The sequence below is a fragment of the Sciurus carolinensis genome, chromosome 3 (assembly GCF_902686445.1).
Source record: "Sciurus carolinensis chromosome 3, mSciCar1.2, whole genome shotgun sequence".
NCBI lineage: Eukaryota > Metazoa > Chordata > Mammalia > Rodentia > Sciuridae > Sciurus > Sciurus carolinensis.
Window position 1 is genome coordinate 33,131,683 of NC_062215.1, and position 25,912 is coordinate 33,157,594.

At 45.0% G+C, this 25,912-nt stretch overlaps 1 protein-coding gene across 4 annotated transcripts; it reads right to left on the reverse strand.

Moving 5' to 3' along the window:
- Positions 1–107: 107 nt before the first annotated feature.
- Mtmr4 (myotubularin related protein 4) lies at positions 108–25,053 on the reverse strand. Of its 4 annotated transcripts, none has more exons than XM_047545554.1 (19): positions 24,946–25,053; positions 23,761–23,799; positions 19,447–19,536; positions 19,017–19,133; positions 18,370–18,452; positions 16,527–16,687; positions 16,317–16,413; positions 16,051–16,164; positions 15,021–15,217; positions 14,636–14,764; positions 14,035–14,146; positions 13,335–13,530; positions 12,949–13,134; positions 12,698–12,868; positions 12,392–12,546; positions 4,958–6,353; positions 2,895–3,005; positions 2,566–2,654; positions 108–2,358 (listed from the first exon to the last, which is right to left on the reverse strand). In XM_047545554.1, the coding sequence occupies exons 2-19, from the start codon at positions 23,761–23,763 to the stop codon at positions 2,181–2,183; spliced, it is 3,585 nt and encodes a 1,194-aa protein (XP_047401510.1). In that variant the 5' UTR covers positions 23,764–23,799; positions 24,946–25,053; the 3' UTR covers positions 108–2,180. The 4 variants fall into 4 exon arrangements, with proteins under 4 accessions (XP_047401510.1, XP_047401512.1, XP_047401511.1 ...); XM_047545556.1 differs by lacking the exons at positions 23,761–23,799; positions 24,946–25,053 and adding an exon at positions 21,424–21,654 and having other exon boundaries at positions 4,958–5,112; positions 5,644–6,353; XM_047545555.1 differs by lacking the exons at positions 23,761–23,799; positions 24,946–25,053 and adding an exon at positions 21,424–21,654 and having other exon boundaries at positions 4,958–5,112; positions 5,479–6,353.
- Positions 25,054–25,912: the final 859 nt, after the last annotated feature.

The following is a 25,912-nucleotide window of genomic DNA, read 5'->3' on the forward strand; positions in this document are numbered from 1 at the left end:
GGGGGCCCATTTTAAAAATGGAAATTAACGTTTCCATGGTCAAAAGAACAATGAATATATGTTTACTTAGAAATTAAAAGGAATAAAAAGACCCAACAAAGCAGCACTAATATAGAGATTTTATTTAAACTGTATTGAGTTTGTACAGCACATTGCATGTTTGTCACGACGCAAATGCACAGTTTGGATTTTTGGCCACATCATGTCACTTACACCCATGACAGCTCTGAAAGGAGTATTTGATGTACACATCTGAGCCAGGAGCCCAGAGTCTCTCTCCAAGGCCATGCAGTTTATTTACTGATGGGACAGTCCCTCAAAACAGCCACACAAAATAGACAGATATAGTCTCCCCAAATATTACCAATCTTACTCCCCCTGAAAACAGGCAGAGTGAAGTGCTATGAAAGTAAAGTTAATGAAAAAGCCACTAGTGACTGGCAATAATTTTTAATGATTGAGAAAACGGTTAAAAGAGTTTTATGTATCAGAGAAAAGGAAGAGTTTGTTACTTTTTCAATGATCTCAGGAATTTCCCAGACACAAAATCTCCATTATTCAGCTCCACTTAAATGGGGAAAAAAAAAAAAAAGTTCTGCTAGACTGACCTAAATACGCCAAAACTTTTTAGGTTACATCCATGGCAAGTATAAAAGCAGCACAGACGCTTCTCTGTAGACTGAAGAAAAGGTCAGGACAAATAACAATTCTTGTTCTAAATGCAGATTCTAGTTATTTTGGAATGAATTTTTTTTCTAGAAAGCAACATGAAAGTAGCAGTGAGAAAGACAACTACCACAGTTTTAAAATAGGATAAGCCTAAACGTAATTTGCCTTTTATACACTAATGAATTAAGGAAAATGTATAAAGGAAATCCTAATGGTTTCATTATAGGACAAGGAGACTGTATCTGTCCCAACCACAGTACATGGCTATATTACTGTATCTTTTGGTTAAGTGCCACTGGTACATATTAAGATGAAAAAACAAAATCAAAACAAAAAAAAAATTTTTTTTTTTGGTCCAAATGGACACATTTTCTCTCCCAATTTTGGTATCAAGGCTTCATTCTCTTGTTTGGGTTCCATTATTAAGTGCACAGAAATAGACAGCAGCATTTGTACTGAAACCCTCACATACCAAACAGCATATTCTAGGAGGTAAAAACCAAACACTAAATTCTACCCTCAAGGTGTCAAGTGTTCAGGATAAGAAGCAGTGTGACTCAGAGGAGGCAGCAGCCAAGGGAAAGACAACATGAGGGAAGTGGGCAATGGAATAACAACAAAAACCTTTTATTTCATGCCAGGAGAGGATCAAGGTGTAGCTCCTGTATTAGCACCAGGACAACTAGGAAAAGTCAGGCGGGAAGGGTAGGGCACAATCAGCAGATATTTCACAAGGATAATTTTTGCTTTTCCCTTCTCATTCACAGTGCATACCTCCAGAGCTGCCACTTGGCGTAACAGAGTGACCACTGCCTTCACAGCTCTGATTTTTGCCAAGACCAAACATCAACAGAGTTTTCCTCTGCTCCCCAAAATGCCTCACTCCCTAGAACTGTCCCCCAAAACTGAATATTCACTGATGCTGGCTGATGAGCCAAGTGAAAAATATATTGAAACCTCCACTTGCCCAACCAGTCTTTAAACCAAACTCCACAGAAAGACAGTACTAATTGCAACTAGAGGGAGTGCCTCTAAAGACCGAGCCTTCATGCACAGACACAGAGCACAGAGGTACAGAAAAGAGTTCATCTCAAATAGGATAGGAATTCCTATCTTGTATACTATAATCTGCTTTTTTCAAGGTGGAGGAGAGATGGGTCTGGTTATCACTTGCAGTTTGGTTATACGTATGCCTTTCTATTGCTGTTTGGACACCTTGCACCAGGCAGTATCTATGAAATCATCATTTTGTGACCCCCAGGAGAAAGAAGCTGGAGTCACCAACTCAACATTAACTCTGGGTCTGGATCAGGACCATTACCCCCAGAAAAGGACCTCTGCCAAATTGAAATTCCTCTGCTCCAGTCTCAAGGTACCAAGTAGGATTTCTCAAGATGGTATCTTTGAGCTCTGTGATTTCATGAGCCATACCGAGGAAACTTTCAAACTACACCTGAAGCAGATCTTCCCTTCAAACCTGTTAAAACTGAACAGGTAATCTCCTCTGGCATTCAACTGGAAGCTGTAGCAATGGGCTTCTTCAGATGTTGGCTCATGAGCTCCCTGGCACGAGATACTTGAATGTGTTCGTAACATGAGTTACAGACGAGAACTGGGTCATACAGTTGTTGATCAGGAATGGGCAGCTTCAGGTGGCAGCATCCAGCACAAAATACATTCCCACAATTTCTACCAAAGCACAAAGAAGGAAGAGTTCATCAGAAATGCCAGTATACTGAGAATGAGTTATAATCTAAAAGGCCTTCCATGAATGGATGAAGAGAAAGGTTGGAACAAACCGTGGTTCCTATAAAGATATCTCCATTTTCAGAGTAATTCAATTTAGTTCCATAACTATGTGCTGCACTATTTTATGAGTCACACAAAACATCTTACCTGCAATGGTGTCTTCGTTTGGCCAACCAGAATTCACAGTCACAGTTATAGCAGTGCGATGCCATATGGTCTGGAACCCAGCGAGTCACCTAACAGAAGGCACAAGGAAAAATCCCAGGTCCTTGTCAATAGAATGGAAGAGCAACATTACAACAAGGAGAGGAGCCCAGGTGAAAATGACGAGGCCAGTCTTTATGACAGGCCACTACTTGTCTATGAAAATGACATGCATCTGGGGGAAAGGTCGGTCTATAGTATGTCACGCATCTCTGAGAAATATAACTCACTGGCTCACATTAAGCACCCACCACATATTTGCCTATACATACCTCAGTCTCCTTCTTATCCACAGGCTCCCAGCTTGCTTCTGAAAGGCAGTCTTCACTGTGATCAGAGCCAAAATCTTCCGTATCACTGCCATCTGACTCCTTCAAGCATGTCTGAAAAAAGGCAAAAACATCAGTATCACTTTTATCACCACTAACACTGTTTACTATGTGTAAGGCACCATTCTAAGTGCATTGTATGCGTGAACTTATTTAATTCCTCACAATAGTCTTGTGCTGTATACTACTTTTATCCTCATTTTACAAATAAGGAAGCTACACCAGAAGAAAATTAAGTTTCATGCCAGGCATAGTGGCACACACCTATAATCCCAGGGACTCAGGAGGCTGAGGTAGGAGGATTGAAAGTTCAAAGTCAGAGTCAGCAACTTAGTGAAGCCCACAACAACTTAGCAAGAACTTGTCTCAAAATAAAAAATGTTTAAAAACAGACCGGGGATGGGGCTCAGTGATTAAATGCCCCTGGGTTCAATCCCAGAAAGGAAGGAAGGCAGGCAGGCAGGCGGGAAGGAAGATCAAGTTTTGGTAAGTGGTAAAGCTGGGATTTGAACCTAATATTCTGGCTTCAGAGCAGTGCTCTTAGTCTGTATGCTATATCATAGGGCAGAAAGACTGTCTTGTTGCATCCTAAACCAGGCATTGGCAAACTGGCCCACAAGCCAAAACCAGCCTATATTTGTAAATCAAGTTTTACTGGAACACAGCCTAAGCCATTCATTTACATTAATCATCTATGGCTATTTTTGTGCTACAAAGGCCACATAGTTATGACATACATGGTATGGCCTACACAAACGCTAAATATTTACTATCTGGCCTTTAGAAAATGAAGTCATCCAACTTCAGTTTAAAGCATCACCCTGAATATTAAGAAGTTGTTAGCTCCATCCACTCCACCGAAGAGACGTGGGCAGCAGGCAAGTGGGAGTGCCTTAACAGAAGGAATGGAAGTGCCTATGTAGCAAGATATTAAGGGGGAGGGCTGGGGTTGTGGCTCAGTGGGGGAGAACTTGCCTAGCCTGTGTGAGGCACTGGGTTAGATTCTCAGCACCATATAAAAATAAATAAATAAATAAATAAATGAATAAATGAATGAATAAATAAAATAAAGGTAAAAAAAAAAAATAAGTGATTCTTAAAAAAAAAAAAAAAAGAAGATGGATCCTACAAGCTCCCCTAGGGTTGTCCTGCGAGAACCCAAAAGAACCCAAAACAACCCAACCAGTAAAGCCTGTCTGGTCCTCCTCATATACTACCAGGATTGTTAAAAAATGTCCTAACTAATCTCCCAACTCTGGATCCAACCTCATCAAAATCTTACACTGTTTGCTAGGGCTCTTGCTCAGTGGTAGAGCACTTGCCTAGCATATGAAAGACCCTGAGTTCAATCCCCAATAATACACACATACAAGTAAAGGCTTTAAGATATATAAATACAGAATTGTACATCCAATAGAAATGATGAAATTAAAATATTTTTCAAATTCTACAATGTTGCAAGTAGTTTTCTTAAAATATTAATCTGATCATGTTTCCCCCCAGCCTAAAATTTCATTGCCTTGAGAGTAAAATACAAACAAGGATACTCAAACTGACCCTCCTAATCCCCATCTAATTCTCCACCTCCCAACATATTACCCACCTCTCCTTCACAGTCCTCAGAACAAGTATGTATGCCTACCTACATACACATAGCAACACACCACCCCTTTAAGTCATGCCACTGAAGTACCTGTTACCTACTTGCTTCTGCAAATGTGTTTCTTTTTCATTGTCTACCTAGTGACATATCACACATTCTTTATTCAACTCAAGCATTATCTTCTCAAGAGAGCCTTCCTTGACCTTTCACTCCACTCTAACCCCCTAATACCCAATACCTTCCTCAATCATAACACTTACCACAACTTCCATGTTGTTTACTTTCATTCTACAGCCCAAGCCCAGTGGCACACAGCAAGTGCCCAACAAATGAATGTTGAATGGATAGAGGGATGAATGGATAAAATAAATGAAGGGATGGATGGCAATTGGTGAATACTTACAAAATCATCCTCATAGTCCATGGGGGGCTCTGCTGGAGGGGCACAGCAGTGACGGATATCCAGTCTCATCTGAAGCTCACGCACCTGTCGACGTAGCTGCTCTACCTCTTGCTTGTACCCTGCTTCAATTTGCCGTAACCTATGCTGGATCACGTCTGTGGGAAAGGGGAGTCCATCATCATCCAGGTAGAGTGGAGGCACTGGAGAAGGGCAGCTCAGTGGGACAGGCTTTGTGCTGGAGACTTGCTTTGGGTGACCAGACAACCACATCCGGTTGTTTTTTCCTCCTGGGCCAGTACAGTGTCCATTGGAATGACTAGAACAGATAGGTGACTTTACACCTTCTCTCTGAGCCCACTGGCCCCCAAAGCAGGACCCTGTGGCCCTCATCTGCTTACTGCTTGACCTCTTGCTACAGCAGCCATAGGAAAGCAGCCGCCGAGGGGTAGTCTCCCCACTTGGGAATGAAGTCACCAAGCCTTGGAAGCTGTCCCAGTTGGACCCTAGGAAAGAGAACTCACTGATCTGGCTCTGAGAAATTGGTTTTCGGACCAATTCCAATGGCACTTTCCCAAAGCGAGGATTTTCCAGTAACTGCCCACTCCTATTATTTCCTTTCTTGCCAGTGTCTTCCTCCCTATGGATCGCATCCAACACAGAACTGGGCTGTTCCTGGTGGGAGATACCTGCCACAGACTCTGGGGGATCTTGGTTGAGGAAGTCAATGCTTGGCTCTAGAGGAGTTTGGCAGGCAGCACTTGGTGGATTACAAAGGGTGCCCAGATTGTGATTCAGAACACATCTGGAGGTCACACCTGGCACAGATTCTATCTGTGCCCGTTGGGTGGCACCCGGAAGGGAGTCCTGGGCAGACTCAGGAAAATCACAGACTCCACCACACTTGCTGGAAGTGATCTTGGAGGGCACACTGATGGTTTCTGTTTCAGGACAATGTTCAGGTGGCTCTCCTGAGCCATTGAAAGTCCTACCCAGCTCATCCTGGGCAGGAGGGTTTGAGGCTGGTGTCTTAGTCTCTTCCAGGACTTTGATCTCAGGATCAATGTTCTTCATTTCCCGGGACACAGCAGGATTAAGCAGTTTATAACTTAGAGAAGAGCTTTTGTGACTCTTGAAAGGTTTATTGCTCAGGTAATCTTTCTGGCTGCTGGGCAGAGGGAGAGGAAGGCCTATTTCCCCTACAGTCTGCTGGGGACCTCCTACCCCAGATTCCACGAAGGTTGTCTCTGATCCCTCAGGATTGTTGTGCCAGGGCTCCAGGCCGACTCTGACCTCCTGACAGTGGTTATTCAGGTTAGGGTCACTGGATGTGCGAGTCAGGGGGCTGCTTGTGTCACAGGCAGAAAGAAGATCATCCATGGATCTAGTTTTAGGTAACCTAGAATGACAATTTAACAACTCCAGTTCAGGAAATGGGAGCCACCTTCAATAAAGAGAATCAGGTCATCAGAGCAGTATCAAAGCCAGAGTTCACAAGACAAAATGACATTTAAGGTTACAAATAACCAATGTTCCATGAAAAAAAAAAAAACTCTGTTAAAAGGATAAAACATGGACCTAACTGTTAAGAACCCAGGATCTTCGGTTTTGTCAGTATTCAACCTATACAACCTCCCTGGGCAAGCTCAACTACTTGCATGGTTTCAACTGCCTGTTTTGCCGATGCCTTCTAAATCTACTATTCTAACCAGGACCACACCTGCGCCTCAAACCTAATATCACATATTCTCCATCAGAGTAAAACAGAAAGAAGATGTGTTTTGGAGCTAGACAACATAAGCACCAATACTGATGAGCTATAAATTAAAAGTAAGTTATTTAATTTGTTGGATACTTGGTTTCCTCTCTGTAAAATGTTAATAAGGAAGGCTGAAGGAGAAAGACTGCAAGTTAGAAGCCAGCCTGGGCAACTTAGCAGGACCCGGTCTCAAAATAAAAAATTAAAAGGGCTGGGAATGTAGATCAGTGATAAAGTGCCCCAGGTTCAATCCCCAGTACTGGGGGGAAAAAAGTTAATAAATTATACCTTCTAGAGGTGCCATAAAGGATTCAAAATATAGGAAACCACCCACAGACTTAAGATGACCTCAAGACTACTTAGCATAGCTTTTTACAACCTCTAAGCAGCAGCACACCCCTCCAAGTCCCAAGAAAACTCCTGCAAATAAACAACACTCAAAGGATTTGAGAGACATTCATACATCACCAAATGGTTAACAGATATTTTCCAGAATGACCATCCTGACTTTTAATGCAGTTCAAAGTCCTTAGAGCAATGAAAATTAAGAGAACCTTACCAGAAAACAGAAATCACTGACTGCCTCTTTTTAGAAGCCTTAAGTCACTTTGGTTCATAGAGAAAAATCCCCCAAAGGTGAAGTTACAGTATGGCTTATTTTAAGTGTTTGGCTTTTGAAACTTTATTAAAATAAATGTTTTAAATATATTTTTATATATTTTTATGATTGATTTTACTTTTCTCATCAAATTTGTCTTTATTTTTTTGGTACTGAAGATTGAACCCAGGGGTGCTCCACACTAAGCTACATCCCCAGCCCTTTGTATTTTTTATTTTGAGACAGGGTCTTGCTAAGGTGCTGAGGCTTGCCTCAAACTTGGAGTCCTTCTGCCTCAGCATCTTGACTTGCTGGGATTATAGGCATGTGCCACTGTGCCTAGCTTTGTGATCAATTTTGATTTCATTTTTTCTAATTTTGAGACAGGGCCTCACTAAGTTGCTCAGGCTGGCTCCAAACTTGCAATCCTCCTGCTCCAGTCCCCTTAGTAGCTGGGATTACAGGTATGGACTACCACATATGGCTAAATTTTTTTGTTATTTTGGGACAAGTAATATGGCAGGAAATTCCAGGAAGGCAGAACCACTGGTTATTACAGTCTCTGACGTCTCAGTCAGGGCTCAAATTCCAGATTGATAACTTTAGGAAAGGTTAAAGTACCCACCTCTTAGAGTCACCATGAGGATTAAACAAAGTAATGTGCATTAGAACACATTACTCATCGCTTCCTATAATACATTATTGCATTTACTATTTACTTATTTATTTCCCTCCACTAAAATACCAGGACTATGTCTTATTTAAATCCCCAGAACCTCGGCAAATGATTTGAGGAGTGAATGAGCTCAAAATCTAACATCAAGTGTCCACTCCTAAGTGCCAAGTGAATGGAACAGACCAGTAGAGCTAAATAGTATGTATCAGGAGCTTCCAGGGTCAAGCCATGACCTACTAAATGAGAATGAACAAGAATGAGGCCTACCCACCTGTATTTTTTCTGATTTTATTATTACTATTTTTGTGGTGCTGGGGATAGAACCCAGGGTCTCCTACATGCTAGGCAAGCGCTGGCCCTCTGTATTTTTTTAAAAAGTACAACTTTTTTCCTCTTTTTTGTTTTACTTTTTATTGTGGAAACTTTTAAGCATGCAAAAGAAGACTATTAGTAACTCCAAAGTACTCTTCACCCACAATCAAATAGCAATAGTCTGCATCCTCCACAATTGACCCCTCTGTGCACCACAGGTTTAATCAGTGGTGCCAGAATAAACAGTTACATCTGAGGAGCTCAGGAGGAGAAGAGCTCATCCAGCTCAGATGGTCAGGGAAGACTACACGGAAGGGGTAAGATCTGAGCTGGGTATCAAATGTTTTAGACTTTACTAGAAGATGATGAAAGAAAACATGACATTTTTGATCTAGAGAAATGTAAAATGAAAGATAAGTCAGGTCAGTTGCTACAGAAATCAATTCCTTTCAAATCCTTATATCATTTATTCCTCTAAATGCAAATCTCCTTCTTGAGCTGCCTACAACACAGCTCTTTGTCATCGACTAACATTTAAATACCAACCTCCCGGTATCACCTCTTTCTCCCCCTGACTGGCTTGTCTTCTCACCTTTTGCTTTCTTTCTTTCTTTCTTTTTTTTTTGGGTACCAGGGATTGAACCTAGGGGTACTTAAACACTAAGCCACATCCCCACCCCTTTTTTATATTTTATTTTGAGACAAGTTCTTGCCAAATTGCTGAGGCTTGCTTTGAACTCACAAGCCACCTGCCTCAGCCTTCTAAGACACCAGGGTTACAGACAAGCGCCACCGCACCCAGCTCTTCTCACCTTTTCAATGAATACTGGTGGCACTAAGATTCTCTGACTTTCTAAGCTCAGATTCGTGGGATGCGTCTGACTTTGAAGAGATTTCACTCTACATTTCAACTTTCAACCAATTCCATAGTTTGCTAATAACTCTTCTACTATGCTTCTGAATTTAATTCTCTTTTCCAAGGACTGTTCTCTTCATATGTGAATTATTACAATCGTGCTGGCTGGTAACCATCCTGCTCACTGATAAGCTCTCCAAAACTCCCATCATCAGTAGGTCACAATAACTTCCTACACTAATTGACTTTTGACAAATGAATCAAAGTAACTTCTTTAATGTTTAAAGTCCTCAATGACCAGCCCTATAAATCTATTCCTCAGACTAACCCCTTTCTAACCCCTGTCAGCTCCAGAGAAATTTGTAAACTCTCTCCCATATCCAGTTCCTTTGGACCTCTCTCCACTAGCCTTGTTACAAACCCCAAAACCCCCTCTGTCCCATGTATTTGTTTGCCCACTTAGAAATTTACTAAGGCACCTATTATGAACCAGGCCCTGAGCTAGACATCTGGGACATAAAAAAGACAATGCTCCTATCTGTTCCTTCAGGAAAAATTTCTGAGTAAAACAGTTACCAAATGATCCTTTAAAGCATATCTCATTTCTCTAACAGCTTTGAAATATGCACATTCTTACTTGCTTAGATGCTGACCTAGAATTGTTCTGTAGTTGTTCTGTGTTTTATCTTATAGTATCTTGAAAGTATCTTGAAAGTAGGGTTGCTATCTTCTATTGTTTGTTGTAGCCCACAAAACCCAGTACAGTACTAAGCCACTTGTAAGTATTAAAGAAATATTTATTAAGGTGATAAATAAGCTACTAACTTAAGGTAATGATTATTAAACAGATCACAGAGCTTATTAAGAATCTGATAAGCTGGGAGTGGTGGTGCATGCCTATAATGCCAGAGGCTCTGGAGGCTGAGACAGGAGGATCAAGAGAGCCAACATCAGCAATGGCAAGGTGCTAAGCAAATCAGTGAGACCCTGTCTCTAAATAAAATACAAAATAGGGCTGGGAATGTGACTCAGTGGTCGAGTGCCCCTGAGTTCAATCGCTGGTAACAGCTGAAAAAAAGAATCTGATAAAAAGCTTTTCCCTGGAAAAATAAACTTTTAAACCTATTCCCAAATTCTGCAATAGTGTGGGGAAAGGGAAAAATTGCAGAATTCCAAAGCCTGTCTCCTGACAATGGACTCGACTGAAAAGACTCAAAACTAGATTGGGGCATAGCTCAGAGGTAGAATGCCTGCCTACCATACACAAGGCCCTGGTTACTTCAGCATTGCAAACAAAACAAAACAACAACAACAACAACAACAAAAACTTATAATCAAAAGCTTAAAATGTTTTTTGTTGTCTTTTATAATATTCAATTAATGTTACATTTTAATTTTAAAAAATCTTCATCCAATAAACAAATATCAAAATTTGAAATATGCATATGCTTTAAATACAGCATATTTGTTTCTAGGAATCTGACAAAAATACTAGCACAAATGCAAAGATATATGGGTAAGATAATATTATTAAAATGTACATTTTGGAACGGGGTTGAACCCATGCCATGCACATGCTAAGAAAACCTCTACCACTGAGCTATGCCCCCAGTTGAACTATACATTTAAAAATTGGTTTAGATGGTAAATATTATGTGTACATTACAGAGATTTTTTGTTGTGGTTTTTGTTTTTGTTTTTGGTGGTGCTAAGGATCAAACCGTTGTTCTTGCAAATGATAGGTAAGCACTCCATAACTGAACTACATCCCCACACCCACGATGATTTTTTTTTGGTACTGGGGGTGCTCTACCACTGGGTTACATCCCTAGCCTTTTTCTTTTTTATTCTGAGACAGGGTTTCACTAAGTTGCTGAGGTTGGCCTCGAACTTGCAATACTTCTGTCTCAGCCTCCTGAGTCACTAAGATTATAGTAGGTATGTGCCACTGAGCTGGCTCCCATACCATGATTTTTAAAAAACAAATATACATATAAGGATATTTGCTAAAGCATTCCCTGTAATGATAAGAAAAAGAAAAATTACCTAAATGACCAGTAGGTACACTCTAATTTTGGGCTACCATGCAGCCACTAAAAATAATAAAGTGGAGCTAAGAATGCAGCTCAGAAGCAGAGCACTTGCCTAGCATGTACAAGACCCTGGGTTTGATCCCCCACAATGAAAAAAAATTTTTTTTTAATAATAAAAATAATAAAGTAGCTTTATACGTGTTGTCATGGGATGACAGCCTGATCAAAGTGGAGGGAAACTGCAGGATGATGTGCAAAACATTCAGGTTTTGTTTTTTAAAAACAAATATAATATAGAGGTAGGAGTATGTATGCTGCCCCAGTTTTACCTAGAGAGCCAAGACAACTTGCACCTGAGGGGCTCAGGTGTGTACATAGGTACATCCACACTATGTACCTATGTAGAGATATTTATAAACATCTCTACATTGGTACATCCACACTGGGGGCTGGAGATAGAACTCAGTGGTAGAGTGCCTGCCTAGCATGCATGAGGTCCTGGGTTCAATCCCCAGTACTGGGAAAAATAAAATTTAAAAAAGAGAGATAAACATCTGGAAGTGTGTAACAGTAGACACCAGTGGGGACAAGGATCAGGAGTGAGGACTTTTGTTATCTATTTTTATATTGTTTGACTTTAAAAAAAAAAAAATAAGAAACAAGAATTACTTTTATAATTTAAACAGCTTCCATCCCTCTTCCCCACAAAAGTTCAACCAGAAAATTTATTTAATTTCTTGCTTTAAATTCTGGCCTGTATCTGAGGGAGTAAACGCCATCTCCCTGCTGGGAACCCATTTCCCCAAAGGTCAGATGCTTCTGGAAACTAAAAGTTGTAAAGGTAAAGGTTACTAAGATAGCAAGCTCCCCATGCATTGTATCAGTGAACAAAAATCAACACCATTCCCACAACTTCATGAAATAGTCCTTTCTTTTTCATTCTCCTCTCCCCTGCTTGGGTATGTCACATGAGGTGATAGCAGCCCCAGGAAAGAAGGTAACCAACCTTATCTTAAGAGAAGACCTTGAAAACATACAGTGTATCCCAGGCTAGCCATGAGCCTAGTACCATGTTTCTTCTTTAACTGATTCCAGAAGTTGCTTTTAAATAGCTCATTTATAAAAAGGAAAATGACATTTAGGCAAGATAGGAATCAGTTACTGCCTTCCTAGTGGGCAGAGGAGAACAAGGGCTTTTCTCACCTGTCCAGAGAGCGGCCAGAGAACTCCTGGCTCTGGGTCACTGGGGAAAGGTAAAGATCCATATTTTCTTCTCCAAGTGTGCATGGAGATGATGCAGGCAGATAAACAGCTGTCCAGAGGTGAAGGGCTCTCACATGACAAACAGGATGCAGGACCTAGGAAAGTGGCCCAATATTAGTGTTTTGTGAGATATTCCTAGTCCCTTTTCCTTCCCTAAGCTTTTGGCTCTATATTCTCCCCACTAACTCAGCCTCTTCACTCTACAGATTCCCAAGTAGCACTCACAGGAAAAGGTCTTGGACTTACCATGTCTGAGCCGGGTGTGTAGAGGAAGTTATGAAAGTTCTTGTTGCCAGCTCGCAGGAGCGCCCACACAGAACACGTTCGCTTGTAGATATTGCGCTTCTCTCGCTCACAGGGGTTGTTGGCCAGGAATGTGCCATAGAGACAGGAGTACGTGTGCTGTACCAGTTTTACCTAGAGGGCCAAAATAGCTTACACCTAAGGGCCTCAAGATGCCATTCCCCCCCATCCTGGTCACAGGCTTTAGGACCTACCAGGAATGCTTCATTAAATTCAAACAGACAGGGGAACTGCTTAAGCAACTGATGAACAGAATCAAGCCACTGGAGGAACACGGGGCATTGTTCATTTTGGTCCTCTGCATTCTCCTGGTGGCCACAGCGATCTCCAAACTTGTGCCCAAAATCCAGCCAATCAGACTCCACTAACACTTGGAAGCCCTACAAAGGAAATAGTCCAAGCATAAGGTCTCTCTGGAAAGCCTACTATGCTACTTCCCAGGGGACTACCCAAAACATGGAGCTGGTAGCTTCAAAGAAGAACAGGACTGAACTAACGTCCTCTACCAAAAGATTCCTCCAGACAGTTCCTGAGAACCCACCACCATCCCTCCTCCTTATACCCAACCCCCTCTCAATACCTCCAGCGTCCTGTAATATGGATCCAGTAATATTTTGGCCAGGGCTACAATCTGCGGTGTCCGGTCCCAGCCATCAGAGCAGTGCACCAGCACAGGCCGGCCTTCCCGGTCTACTGTATTAGCCACCAGCACAGCTGCTTTCAGCATTACTGACAAGTGCTGCAGCCATTTGGTACTTTCCAGTGCTGACAACCAGCTAGGCAAGAACAGAAATCAAGTCCATCACTAAGGGTACTGGGGCTATAAGTCTTTCCACCACTCAAAACCAGCTCAACCCAATAAAATCCCCAGTAAGAGCTGCAACCCAGAGGACCAACCCATGGCCTTTTTGCCAAAAGTACCTAGCAAGGAGGTAGGGCAGACAGGACCTGAGGCAGAAAGGAGCCTCTTAGGCTCTAGAGAGGAAATGGGAAGCATGACAAGCACATTTAGCCACTTTCTCTCCCAAGTTCTCTATGTTCTTTAAGTAAGACAACTGATCTAAATAAAAAGAATCCAATGTCCTGTGACTATGCCAAAGTGTTGGCTGAGAAGTACAAGTAGTATTCTTGGAACTGGTCCACCGTACCCAACTCCACCCAGGCTCTCAGGTCTCCTATACCTCCAAATTTCCCATCTCCCCATCAAATCCTCCAAAAACAAAAAGTACTGAGTAAGGGTTGAGACACAAGGATTTGGAATCCCAGCAGGGAAAACCTACTTGCTGGGATCTGGCATCTGGCTACACACAGCCCGGAGGTACTGGAAGCTGTTCCGAATGGCATGGATGTTGGCCATTCCCATAAACACGACCTCACAGTTGGGATAGTACTCTGTAGACATGAGAGAGGAGTGGAGCATAAAAGCAAGTCCTGGTAATAGGCACCCAGGTCAAAAGCAGTCCTAGTAGACAAAGCATCCCTGGCAGTGAAGAACACTCCAGATGGGAAACAAATATACTCTTGAAATCTGGAATCTACTTTTATCTCTGGGTTCTCTGGTGCTATGTAGTTGTAGTATTAATATTAATGACAACAGTACTACTAAGAATGACAACATATAGTAAATTCTCAAAAAAGAGAAGCAGCTTCTCTGTGCCACTAATTTCATAAATGCAGCCTCTAATTACCCTAACAACGTTGCAAGGTATGTATCACCCTCATTTTACAGGTAAGAACATAAAATTTGATGAAGAACTTAAACATAACTATAGCTAGTAAGTGGCAGAGTACTGGTTCTAAGCAACTTTGTTTGTTTCTTTGCACTACCTAAGTTGCCCCCAAACCACACCCTCACCAAAGACACACAAAATACAGCAATACCTTCACATTCACAACCTCCACCCTTGGCCCGATTAGCCACTGCTGCTGTGTAGGATCGTGCATCCAGGATCAGTAGCTTTTGGGGGGCTGCTGTGCTCTCCACCCCAGAACATGCAGTCAGAGAGGAATCTAAATACATATCAGGAAGAAGACTCAGGGTCAGACAGACACCCAGTCTCACTCTGACTATGGTACTCCCTCTCAGAAGAGAGGAATGTACAACTAGAGAACCACCCAACTCACACCCCAAAGCCTTCCAAAAGGCAGGCACCTAGACACTCTGCATATATCATCTTTTTCCCATCCTCTTATGGGAACTCCCTGGCTCCCAGGGAGTCCAAGGAGAGGGCCTATTGCCTGAGGTCTAGCACCACCCAAGCCTTACCGAAGTCAGTGTCACAGGCCTCGCTGGTATCATTATTCCCAGTGCTGAGAGGGCCCCCACTGGCCCTTGTCCCTGGGTCCAGAGCACAGGCTTTGGCAATGGACGTGACCAGGTACTCATCGTCAGCATTGCGCCAGCCCCACCAGCTGATCTCAGGTTGGCTGCAACGGGCAATGGCAGCCCCATTGCGAAGATGTCTGACAAAAAGGGGAAAAAAAAAAAATAATGCCCTTGGCATTCAAATCTCCCAGAAGCCTGCCACAGAGACCTGAGGGGGACAGACCCAGGTCTCAAGAGCCAGTAGGGGCAACCAATTCATCCTGGCTATGATAATAGCAACCAAAAGCTTTAACATCTCTAGAGAGCTTTACAGTTTACAAAGTGCTATCATACATATTTTCTCAAATGGGCTCTGTATTCCCAAGGTGACCTTGACTCATCAAATCTGCATAGCACCTGCTCCAGGTACAGACACACAGCAGGAGAGCAAGATCTGAGCCAAGAACATGAACACTTCTAAGCCTCATGCTTACCACCTGTTTCACTCTATTTTAGTACAATGTTCTTGTGCAGGGGACAGTAAACTTTTTCAGTAAAAAATCCAGACAAATTTTTAACTTTGTAGTTCACAACCAGTCTCTGTTGTTATTTTTCTTTATGTTTTTTAAATAACCCTTTTAAAATGTAAAAACCATTCATAGCTCACAAGCTCTAAATAAAATAGGCTATAGGATAGATTTGGTCCAGAGGCCAGTTTGCAAGTCCTGTATTAAGGCAATGTTTTACACATACACACACACACACACACTCTCTCTCTCTCTCTCTCTCAAAAATAAATAAATAAAAGTGAATAAACTTCCCAAAAGACTTATCATTACAAGAAAAAGATGAGGCATTTCTTATTTTAAAATTATTTCAGTCACTTCTCCAAAGGGTATCCATTCCCAGCAGGCTGCCCAAAACCTCATATTTTGTCTCTTTCCTTACTGCATAAAAAACAGCCTCCGTTTTCCATCTCCCACTACCTCACCTATACACAACCACAGGAATGCGCTTCCAGGAACGGAAAGAAGCCACATTCTCCAGCTCTTTATCTGTGATCCACACAGGAACCAGCAGCTTCTGGGGGTAACTGGGGCACAATCTGAGAAGAGACCAGAGGAGATTATTGAATTGCTATGTGACAACAAGACCAAGAGGATATTTTTGTGGGAAGAGGGACCAGAAGCCCTCCTCTCTCACAGACCCAGGAGCCGTGCCCACCATGCTTTGGTTCCCCCACCCCTGCCCTCTCACTTGTAGTTGCTGTTGATATGTGAGACTCTCCAAACATTCTGCAGGTCAAAGCCCATCCTGACAAGCTCTGCCTCCTGCCGACATCGTATGTGATCTCCTGCAATACAGTCCCCAGTCTGTCAGCTTCCCAGAATGTCGATGTCCAGGGGTGGAAGAGTTATGAGAACTAAGAGATAAGAAGCAGCCTCCCAAAGCAAGCACCTAGCTCACCTGGCTGACACAGATGGGTATGCTGGTCCTCCTCAGTCAGACCCAGGCACCAGGCATGGTAGGCAAAGGCAAAGAGGTCCTCAGGTTTGGCAGGTCTTGCTGTGGCCCGACTTAGCCTTGTGAGCCACTCTTGGCACTGCTTGAAAGTGGAGAAGTGACACCTGCAGGGCAAGGGATGAGGCAAAGGACAGATGTGCTAGGGGGAAGGACAAGGGAACACTGACCAGCACCCAGGAGAAGCTGTCTCTTGTGACAATTCCCAAGAATTTCTGTATTTGAGACCTATTTATCTCCTCTGGTGAGTCCTGACCATTTCTCACATCAAATCTAAAAACTACCACATGGCCTGAATCTGCACTCCTTGTTCCTACCCTACCAGTTAGTACTATATGCCATGACTCCCTAACACAAGCCTTCTGCTTCAGGCAGGACATCCTGTTCACATCACTCCTTCCTCCTTGTTCTTTCTCTTCTTCTGCTTGATAATGCCTCATCTCCACCTAGCCATATCCTACTGACACTTTGAACATGGTTTTAGTGCCACCCTTTCCTTGAATCCTTCCTAGCCTATCCTCTTCCAGATTCCTTCTTCTCCTGCATCTTAAGCACCTAGAATGTTAAACAATATTGTTTTCCATAATGTACTGCCACATGTTGAGTCCTCCTTCAACAACCAAACTTTAGCTTCTGTGAACGAAAGGACAATATGGATTCTTTCTGAATCTACCCCAGAGCTGAGCAAATGGCAGGCTCTAAACTGAGCAACCTTCTAATACTCCTTGGAGTCATCTCAGTCTCTTTTTTCTCCCATAATCCAAGCTCTCAGCAACTCCTCTCACCTCTATCTTCAAAATACAGAATCTGACGAACTCTCTGCATTTTGACTGCTACCACCCTAGATAGGCCACTACTATCTCTCACCTAGGTAACTGCAATAACTTCCTAACTCGTCTCCCAGTTTCTGCCTTGGCTTTTGTCCCTGTTCTTTCCCATTTAGTTTCAATACAGAAGCCAGATGTTTCCAGAAAACATTATTCAGATCACATCACTCCTTTGCTCAAAATCCTCCAGGGGTTTCCTAATGCTCTCAAAGTAGAAGCCAGTTATTGTGACTCTCTGCTTTGCTCTGAGGCCTTATATCCCACCATCCTCACCTCCATGCACTCCACTCCAGCCTACTGTCTTCTGCCATTCTTCCAGTGTGTAGCACAGTACACACCCACCTCAGGGTCTTGGCAATCACTATTTCCTCTGTCTGGCACACTCTTCCCTCAAATTCCCACACATTCACTTTCTTCAGGTCTTGACTCATAATGTCAACTTTTCTGTGCAGGCTTTTCTGATTATTTGTTTAAAGCTATCATCTTCACCCCCATAGCACTCCATGCTTCTTCCCTGCTTTATTTTTTCCTTTATACTTATCATGTATAAAAGTATCTCCCCACTGGAATATAAACTCCATGAGGAGAGAGAATTTTATCAATTTGCTCTCTGATGTATCTCTACTCCCTAAGATATACTGGTCTAGAGTATACAATAAGTGTATGTTAAATGAATAAATAGATGAATCAACAATAATGTGAATGCTCTACCAGATATTCATGTGCATTATCTCATTTAATCCTCATGATGACTCCAAGAGTTAAGTATTATCCCTATTTTTTCAGACCAAGACACTACAGGTTGGTAAATTGACCTTCCCAACCCAGAACAGTTTTTACCTTTTCCTCCAAGGGGGAAAATAAAACAGAATCTTTCCTCTCTTGCTCCAAAGAAACCTGCAGCAGAGAGGTCTGAACAAGACTAGAGTCAGGGGATCTAAGTAAGGCCTTACTGTTCTCACCTCACCACTTTGGAGTCCTTGCAGGCAATGTGCAATTGGAACATATCACGGCTCTCCACACTGTCAATCATCCGGAGGGGTACCTTCAGAGGAAGGACAAACTGAGGCTCAGATCCCCCACTCAGCACCACACATTCCCACCTTGACCCAGGAGCTGATGTATCATTGGAAGTAAGGAAATCGGCATTTACTGAGGACCTTGTAACTATGCTGGATCCTTGACATATCTGGCCCCAATTCATAATTATAATAACCCTGCAAGGCAGATATTTTCACCCTATATTTTAAGGAGAAAAATCAAGGTTGAGTTAGAAGACTTGTCCAAGGGGACACAGTTGGTAAGTGACAGCACAGGAAAAGAGCCCCAAAGTCTGCACTCTGCCAACAATGCCACTGTGCCCTTTAGAAGAGCCAGCAACAGGGTAAAGAAAAAAAGGGGAAGGAAGAATGAGCCTGAGAGACAGAAAGATAGACCTATAACTAGGAGAAAGAGGTTAGTGAGAAAGAGAAGGAGCTCCAACTTGTTTTGGAGCTCCAACTTTTCTTTCATGTTTTGGAGACATGATCAGGTACAGCAATAGAACAATACCACCTTGAACCTCATAGAGAGCTAAACTTGGGTGTGGGAAAACAAGACAGGAACTTACGTTGATGACAGAGTCCTTGAACTTGATATGCAGCCTGTAGTTAGAGATGGCAATGAGGGCATCAGCTGCCCGGCCCAGGAACTCCACTCCCTCTCCCTGAAGTACTGTGAAGGGTACCTGTCAAGGGGCAAAGGAACCCTCAGTTGCCCCTCATTCTCCTCTGTAGAATCTTCTGTGGAAAAACTGAACCACGGCAGGAAAGGAGAATCTTCTCCACAGTCATGGCACCAAGTAACAGCTGCACAGAAAAGCTGCCTTTCCTTCCCTGAAGTCAAAGACTCCATAATGTACCCCTCAACCCCACCCTATGAGACCTGGCAGTCAGAGCTTCAATACTAGAACCTCTTAGAGATTTGGTGGGGAGGGAAGGAAGGGTATGTTTTACTAGGCAGAGAGCCCTATTCACCCTGAGTCTCCAATTCCTCCTTACCTGAAGATTTTCCTCCTCCTTCACCAGTTCCTTGGGAGGGAAGAGATCCTTGGCTTGGATATACTCCAGGCTGGGGGGCCCCTCCTCACCCTGTTGGAAGGCCACAGGTATGAGCTGCCAGGCTCTATTTGTCCCTTCAGGCTCATTCATTCCCCTCCTCCATTAATAAATCTTACAGAACACCCCCCCAAACACACACACACACACACACACACACACACACACACACACACCAACATGCTTCTCTTTTATTTTCTTCTTTTTTTTTTTTGGGTGGGGGGGAATTGAACCCCAGAGTGCTTTACCATTGAGCTATATTCTCAGCCCTTTTAGTTTTGAGACAGGGTCTCACTAAGTTGCTGAGGCCAGGCTCAAACTTGTGATCCTCCTGCCTCAGCCTCCTGAGTCACTGGGATTACAGGTATGTGGCAGGGTGTCTGGCTTTTCTTTCTTTCTTTTTTCCTCTAATGGCACTGGAGATTGAACCCAAGGGCACCCTATCACTGAGCTACATCCTGAGACCTTTTTAATTTTTTATGTTGAGATAGAGATCTCACTAAATTACCCAGGCTAACCTTGAACTTGTGATCTCCCTACCTCAGCCATCTGAGTAGCTGGGATTATAAGTGAGCACCACTGTGCCCAGCTCCCACACATGCTTCCAAAGGTTCTGGCCACCAAAAGAAGGAAAGGAGACTGGCTTGGTTGGAGGTGGGGAGAGGTAATATAGAGGGGGTACTCAAGCCTAGTAAGCATAACAGGAGAGTAAGGGAAGCCAAGGAGGAACTGGGAAACTGCACTGTTCACAGAGGAACTCTGTTCAGAATCGAAATTTCAAATGAAGAAAGGCAGAAAATCACAGGGGGTAAAAAGACTAATGTAAGGGTAAGACGGAAGTAGGAGTGGGAAAGTGCTGCCCTGAGGAAAAGGAGCCAGGTGTGTCAGCTAACCTACAGCCACTGAAGAATCAATCTGGTGGGTGAAGGAGACAAAGAGGAACAGGTTGGGGGATTCAGTCCCAAGCCTCTAGAGGGCCTTCAAGGAGCTTGCAAAAGAAGGATGTGTTTTGGAGCTGAGTTTATCTTCCTGTTAGGCCTACACTGCTGTCAAGCCCCCATTACCTGCCAAGAACCTGCCCGGCCTGCTGATCTGAGGGGAATTCCTAAAGAATACCCACAGCAAGCAGAAGTCACTCCCCTCCCAACCACCAGGGAGGAGAAAATCGGGGATCCACTACCTAGAGGAAGAAGACCCAAGGACAGCCAGGGGAGAGAAAGAGAGAAGGCCTGGCAGACACCCACGGGGAGGGGGGGTGTGGGGGGGTATGTGTATGGGAACATCTGAGAGGACAGATGGGGGAAGCTGAGAAGGAGCATTAGCCAGAGGGGAGGAGGGGAAGACTGGGAATGATGCAGAGGTACAGAGCCCTGCAGAGGCAGGAAAGATGGAGAAAAAAGAGGTTGTCTGGGGGACAGTCAAGGAGAAAAGACTGGTATGTCAGGTGAAGGATAGACTGTGGAAGGGGGAGGGGACTGGAAACCCGGGGATAGCTCACAAACATCCTATGCTCCCTGACCAGCCCCATAACATCCCACACAGCCTACTAGCCATATCCCACATCCCCAAGCAAGGATGCAGCGGGTGGCACCGAGAAGGAGAGGCGGAGGTAAAGGGATATACCCCTGTAGGGCGGGGCCTGGAAATCTGCAGTCAAGGGCAGTGGCTGCAGGACCAGGATGGGCCACAAAATATCTATCCCCGGCCTTCGTTAATCCCCAGCATCCGAAGATGGAAGCAAGTCCAATAAAGAAAAGGGCTAGCCCTTCTCTCAATTCCCCCAAACATTCGGGTCGTGCCAGGGGCCTGAGGAAGAGGCAAGGGTTGAAATTTAATATCCCAAAGGCTGGACCTGGGCGGGGCTGCGAGAGCAGCAATCGTCGGAACCCCCCGGACGCCGCAGGCAGAGCTAACACTTACGAAGCAGCTAAGCATGGAGCAGGAGACGCGGGCGGTCAGGCTCATGGTCGCGGGCGGTCTGGGCCAGCGCACATGTCCCCGGAGCCGCTGCGCTGCCCGCCAGCCCCGGGCGCCCGCCGCATCCCGGCTGCGGGGCCCGCCAGGTGCAGCAGCGGCGGCCAGGAGCAAGCGCGGCTGGCGGCGGGGAACCGGCTAGGCTCCCGCGCGCCTCTCCCCTCCTCTCCACAATGGAGGCCCAGCTCCGCCCTCCAGCACGAGCGCGGAAGGGAGGGGAGCGAAGCGAAGGGAGAGCCCGGGATGGCGCCGGGAAGGCTGAGGCAAGGCGGGGCGGCTGTGCGGGACCCGCCCCCCACCCAGGCTCCTCCCTTTCTGCAACCGCGTGGGAGGGCAACCCAGGGCATTCTGGAGTCCCAGCTGAGCGACCGCCCAAGACTGCCGGGGAGGTAAAGACAAGCCCGCCTACACTTTTTAATTTCACCTCACTCCCCTCTTATCACACAAGCGTCCCTCCGTCCTCCCCTTCTCCCTGGGTTCCCCCAACGACTGCTCTGAATCCCAAGATGAACCTCACCGGGCATCTCCATCCATGCCCTTTCCAGTTCAGTGCTTCCTCCTTCCCTCCAAAACCACCACCCACCACACCTGGTCTATCAGTGTCATCCTCCAATCCTCTAACCTCACTAAATTCTTTGGTACCCTTAGAATGGACCCAACTCTAGTACCAAGTTAGACATTCATAATTCTGAAAGGGAAGTCCTTTGTGTCTTTATTTCATGTCCCTGCTCAACCCTACTCCTTCAACTCCATTTCTCCCTTGTTTCACATCCTCTGATCTCTGTAAAAGAAAATCCTTCTTGGAGAAAGAATTTCTTAGTCTGAGAAAAAGAAGAACTGGAATTATGGACCACAGAAGCTATACAGAAACAACTTGAAGCCCAGGGGTAGGGCTGGAGGTAATTGGGTAAAGGTCCAAAGAATAACAAGTAATATTAAGGGAATCAGGGGCTGGGGAGATAGCTCAGTTGGTAGAGTGCTTGCCTTGCAGGCACAAGGCCCTGGGTTCGATCCCCAGCACCAAAAAAAAAAAAAAAAAAAGAAAATAATAATAATAATAATAATAATAATAATAATGGAATCAGTATCACCAAGAGTCAGGAGGAGCTGGCTGGAACCCCAAGCCTCCTGTGCCTAGTAAATTTCAGAAACTAGGGCTTTCATTGTGGGGAGGGGACAAACAGGAGATAATCTGACATTTTAAGCATCTACTATGAGCCAAGTTGTTTCAAACATTACCTCACTAAAATCTTTCAAACCTCTAAGAAGTAAGCCTTATCCTGTTTTACAGGTGAGACTTCAGCCTAGAGAAAAGGTATGTAATTTATCTAAAATGGGTTTGCTGAGAGGAGACCAGATCAATATTGCACACACCATAGATCCACATGTTGGTGGAAAGAAGAGAGAGAAGGAGGGAATCCTCTCACCAATCGAATGCATTAACTGTCCCTAAGCATAGGGGACACCTGGAAGAAACTGAAGAGATGCAGCCAGGTTAAGGGCCTGATCTGGAGAGGGCCTACAGTTCTCTCTCATCTCACCTCTTCCTCCTCCTAGCTCTCAGGATTTAAGGAGTACCTTGAACTTGGGGTGAAAGAAGGGCAGTTGCAGTTAATGGGAAATTTACAGGACTAAACCCCTGGTGATTCATCATATTCTGGGTACCTTTAGGATGACTTCCTACTATATATTCAGCCATCAGATTTCCTGCAGTGGCTTAACAGCAGCACCTGAGAGCTGGAAAAGGTCCATGGGTTTGGTAGAGACACTTGACACAACACCCACAATATTCAAGGGACTCACCAGAAGTCCAAGGGTTTTAAATACAGAAGATGTGGCTTTTTAGACCAGAACACAGAGATTTTACTCAAATAAGAGGAGGGTTGTTATGAAAGGCTAAGGGAGTCAGTGGTATATAGGTAGTAAGGGGAAAGAATGACTTAGTACATGCAGAAAAAGACTTCTAGAGATTTCTGATCCACTGCTTAATATAAAGCCTGATGCTTTTCAATCTAAAAAACCCTGAGTTGGGGGTATAGTTCAGTGTTAAAGAACTTGCCTACTATGGACAAGTCCCTCAAAAAAAAAAAAAAAAAAAAAGAGAGAGAGAGAGAAAAGACAAGAAACCCTAATTACCCTAATTTACCTCCAGTGCATATGAACACGGTTAGGAGCCAAACATAGTAGCTTAAAGCTCAAAGTCCAGGAGGGGTGAGGTGACTTCACAGAAATAGACACAAGGGTTACAGAAAACAATGATCTGAGGAAAGAGAGAGTACTCACCATTCTACCGTGGTGAGGGTCCTGGCTGACTGCTTGTCACTATAAGAAAATAGAAGAATGTAAGAGTAAACAGTACCATTAACATCACTCTAGCGTCAACAAAAACCACACATCCACCCCTGAATCTCTCTACAACTCTTATTTTCCTCCCTCACAGAGGATCCAACCTTTCCACAAGTCATCATACCAGACAGAAACAATGGGACTACATGGAAAGAAAGCAACAAGTGATCCTGCAGGGCATGAAGTCAGTCACAAAGTTCTGGAACAGGAATGAGTGTCATCCAGGATCACTTAGCAGAACTCAAGAGTCCTGAACTCCCAGACCGAGAAGTAGAACACTCCAAACTCTGTTCTTTGCAAGAGAACAGAAGAAATGCCAACTCTGAAGACACTAAAGCTGTCCAACTAGGACTCATTTTTGGCCCTAGTGGGACTGTTCTGCCAGTCTGAGTATGGGATTAGACCCACTTGACCTCCAGAATCCAGAAGCAGAGGACAAGAAGGAAAGGACCACCACCTGTGATAAGACAGCAACAGGACTGGACAGGTCCTGCTGAGTGTAGTTAACATCAAGTGGGGTGGAAGTTATGGGGTAAAGGCAACAACCGAGACAAAATCAGGCTAGTCAGATCTTGGAGTCAGCATCTGTCGAGTGGGTCCAAGTAACAGGGATTTCAGGATGAGGCCTCCTAAACCCACTTAGGGAGCCAGGCCCACTGACTCCTTTTTGCCTGCTATGCTCAGAGGCAATGCAGCAGAGTTCCGCAAAAGGCTGCAAGGGTAAACGCCTCCATCTGTGGTCCTGCCTGCCTCCGGGATCACAGTATCCTCTTCCCCAGCCCACCCTCCCTCATGGGGGAGCCCGCAAGCGGAAAGCCAGAGGTGCTGCCTCACCGCCCACTGGCACGCAGCCTCAGGGGAACAGAGAGAGGCAAGGAGAAACACGGACCAAGTCTAGGAGGCCCAGGGTTTCCGGACCTACGGAATATGGTCCCCGGAGACAGGCCAGGCTGGCAGGGGATTCCAGGTGCCCAGGTTCTAGGGGCGGAGCCTAAAGACTCGGAGGCGGAGCCCGGAATGACAGAAGGCGGGACTCAAGAAAGCCGGTGGGGGCCGGGGCGGAGCCGGGCAAGACGTGGTCCCAGTTCCCAGGCTGGCAGTGCACAGGGCACAGTGACTCACCCAGGCGGTGTCCGCCCGACCCTCCAAGGCAGCGCTCTCACGACTTCCGTCTCCCGCAGCTGCCGAGGCCGCGCAGCTCGAACCCCACCACGGTGCCCCTTTACCCAACCAATCGTATCTCTGGCCTGTGCCCGCCCTGACCAATGGCTACTCCAAGTCCCGCCCTACCCCCACCACGCAGCTGCCGCCCTCACTCTACGTTTCTCTCATTGGTCAAACGAGCAGACGCCTTCCCAGCCTTTAACCTATCAGGCGCCGGAAGATGAGACAGTACCTGGAGGGAGGAGGCGCGGCGTCGAAGCGCAGACGCGACCAATGGGAAATCACAGCGCGTCCCTGCGGCAGCCAATGAAAAAGCAATAAAAGAGAGCTGCTGACTACTCAGGGGGCCGGAAGTGGGAGTAGCTAGTCGCCTACCGGTAGCGCAATTGGAGGCGGGGCATTGTAGGAGCACAGGCCTTGGGGTAACTTCCGGTGGGGACCCCGCCCTCGGGGTAGCTCTCAAATATATCCCCGGTGGCGCCTTTCTATATCCAATCTCGTCTGGGTTTCGCAGCGATCGTTCAGTTCTAAAGCTAAAGGCGGGAGGGGGGATGGAGAGGGAACGCAGACTCGGGAGTGGGAAGGATTGAAGACCTGAAGCTCGGTCTGGATCTCCAACTGGCGGCTCTAGGTTTCCCTTTTCCTGTGTCTTGACGGGTTCCTCCAACACTATTGACAAACGACCCTGCCGCCCTTCACGACCTGTGCCGCCAGTCCTGAGTTCAGATGTCTGACCCGAGAGATAGGAAACCTGGATCGACGGCCACTAACTAGCTGAGGCCTCCTTGTCCGTGAAGGAAGAGGGCAACAGGCTTTTCCCAAGTACCTAACTCCCTCTGCCCTGGAAACCCAGAGCAGGCAACAGGACCGAATATGGCCGCTGGAGGTCGCCGTGGCCTCGCGATACTACCAACAGTCAGAAATG

Excerpts from the sequence above, each read along its gene's own strand:
- Mtmr4 (XM_047545553.1), bottom strand. The coding sequence starts at position 21,468 with ATGAGCCTGACCGCCCGCGTCTCCTGCTCCATGCTTAGCTGCTTC. Across the intron at positions 12,869-12,948 it reads AATTTAATGAAGCATTCCTG|GTAAAACTGGTACAGCACAC; the intron begins GTAGGTCCTAAA and ends TTGGCCCTCTAG. Across the intron at positions 6,354-12,391 it reads TCTGGCCGCTCTCTGGACAG|GTTACCTAAAACTAGATCCA; the intron begins GTGAGAAAAGCC and ends TTGTCATTCTAG.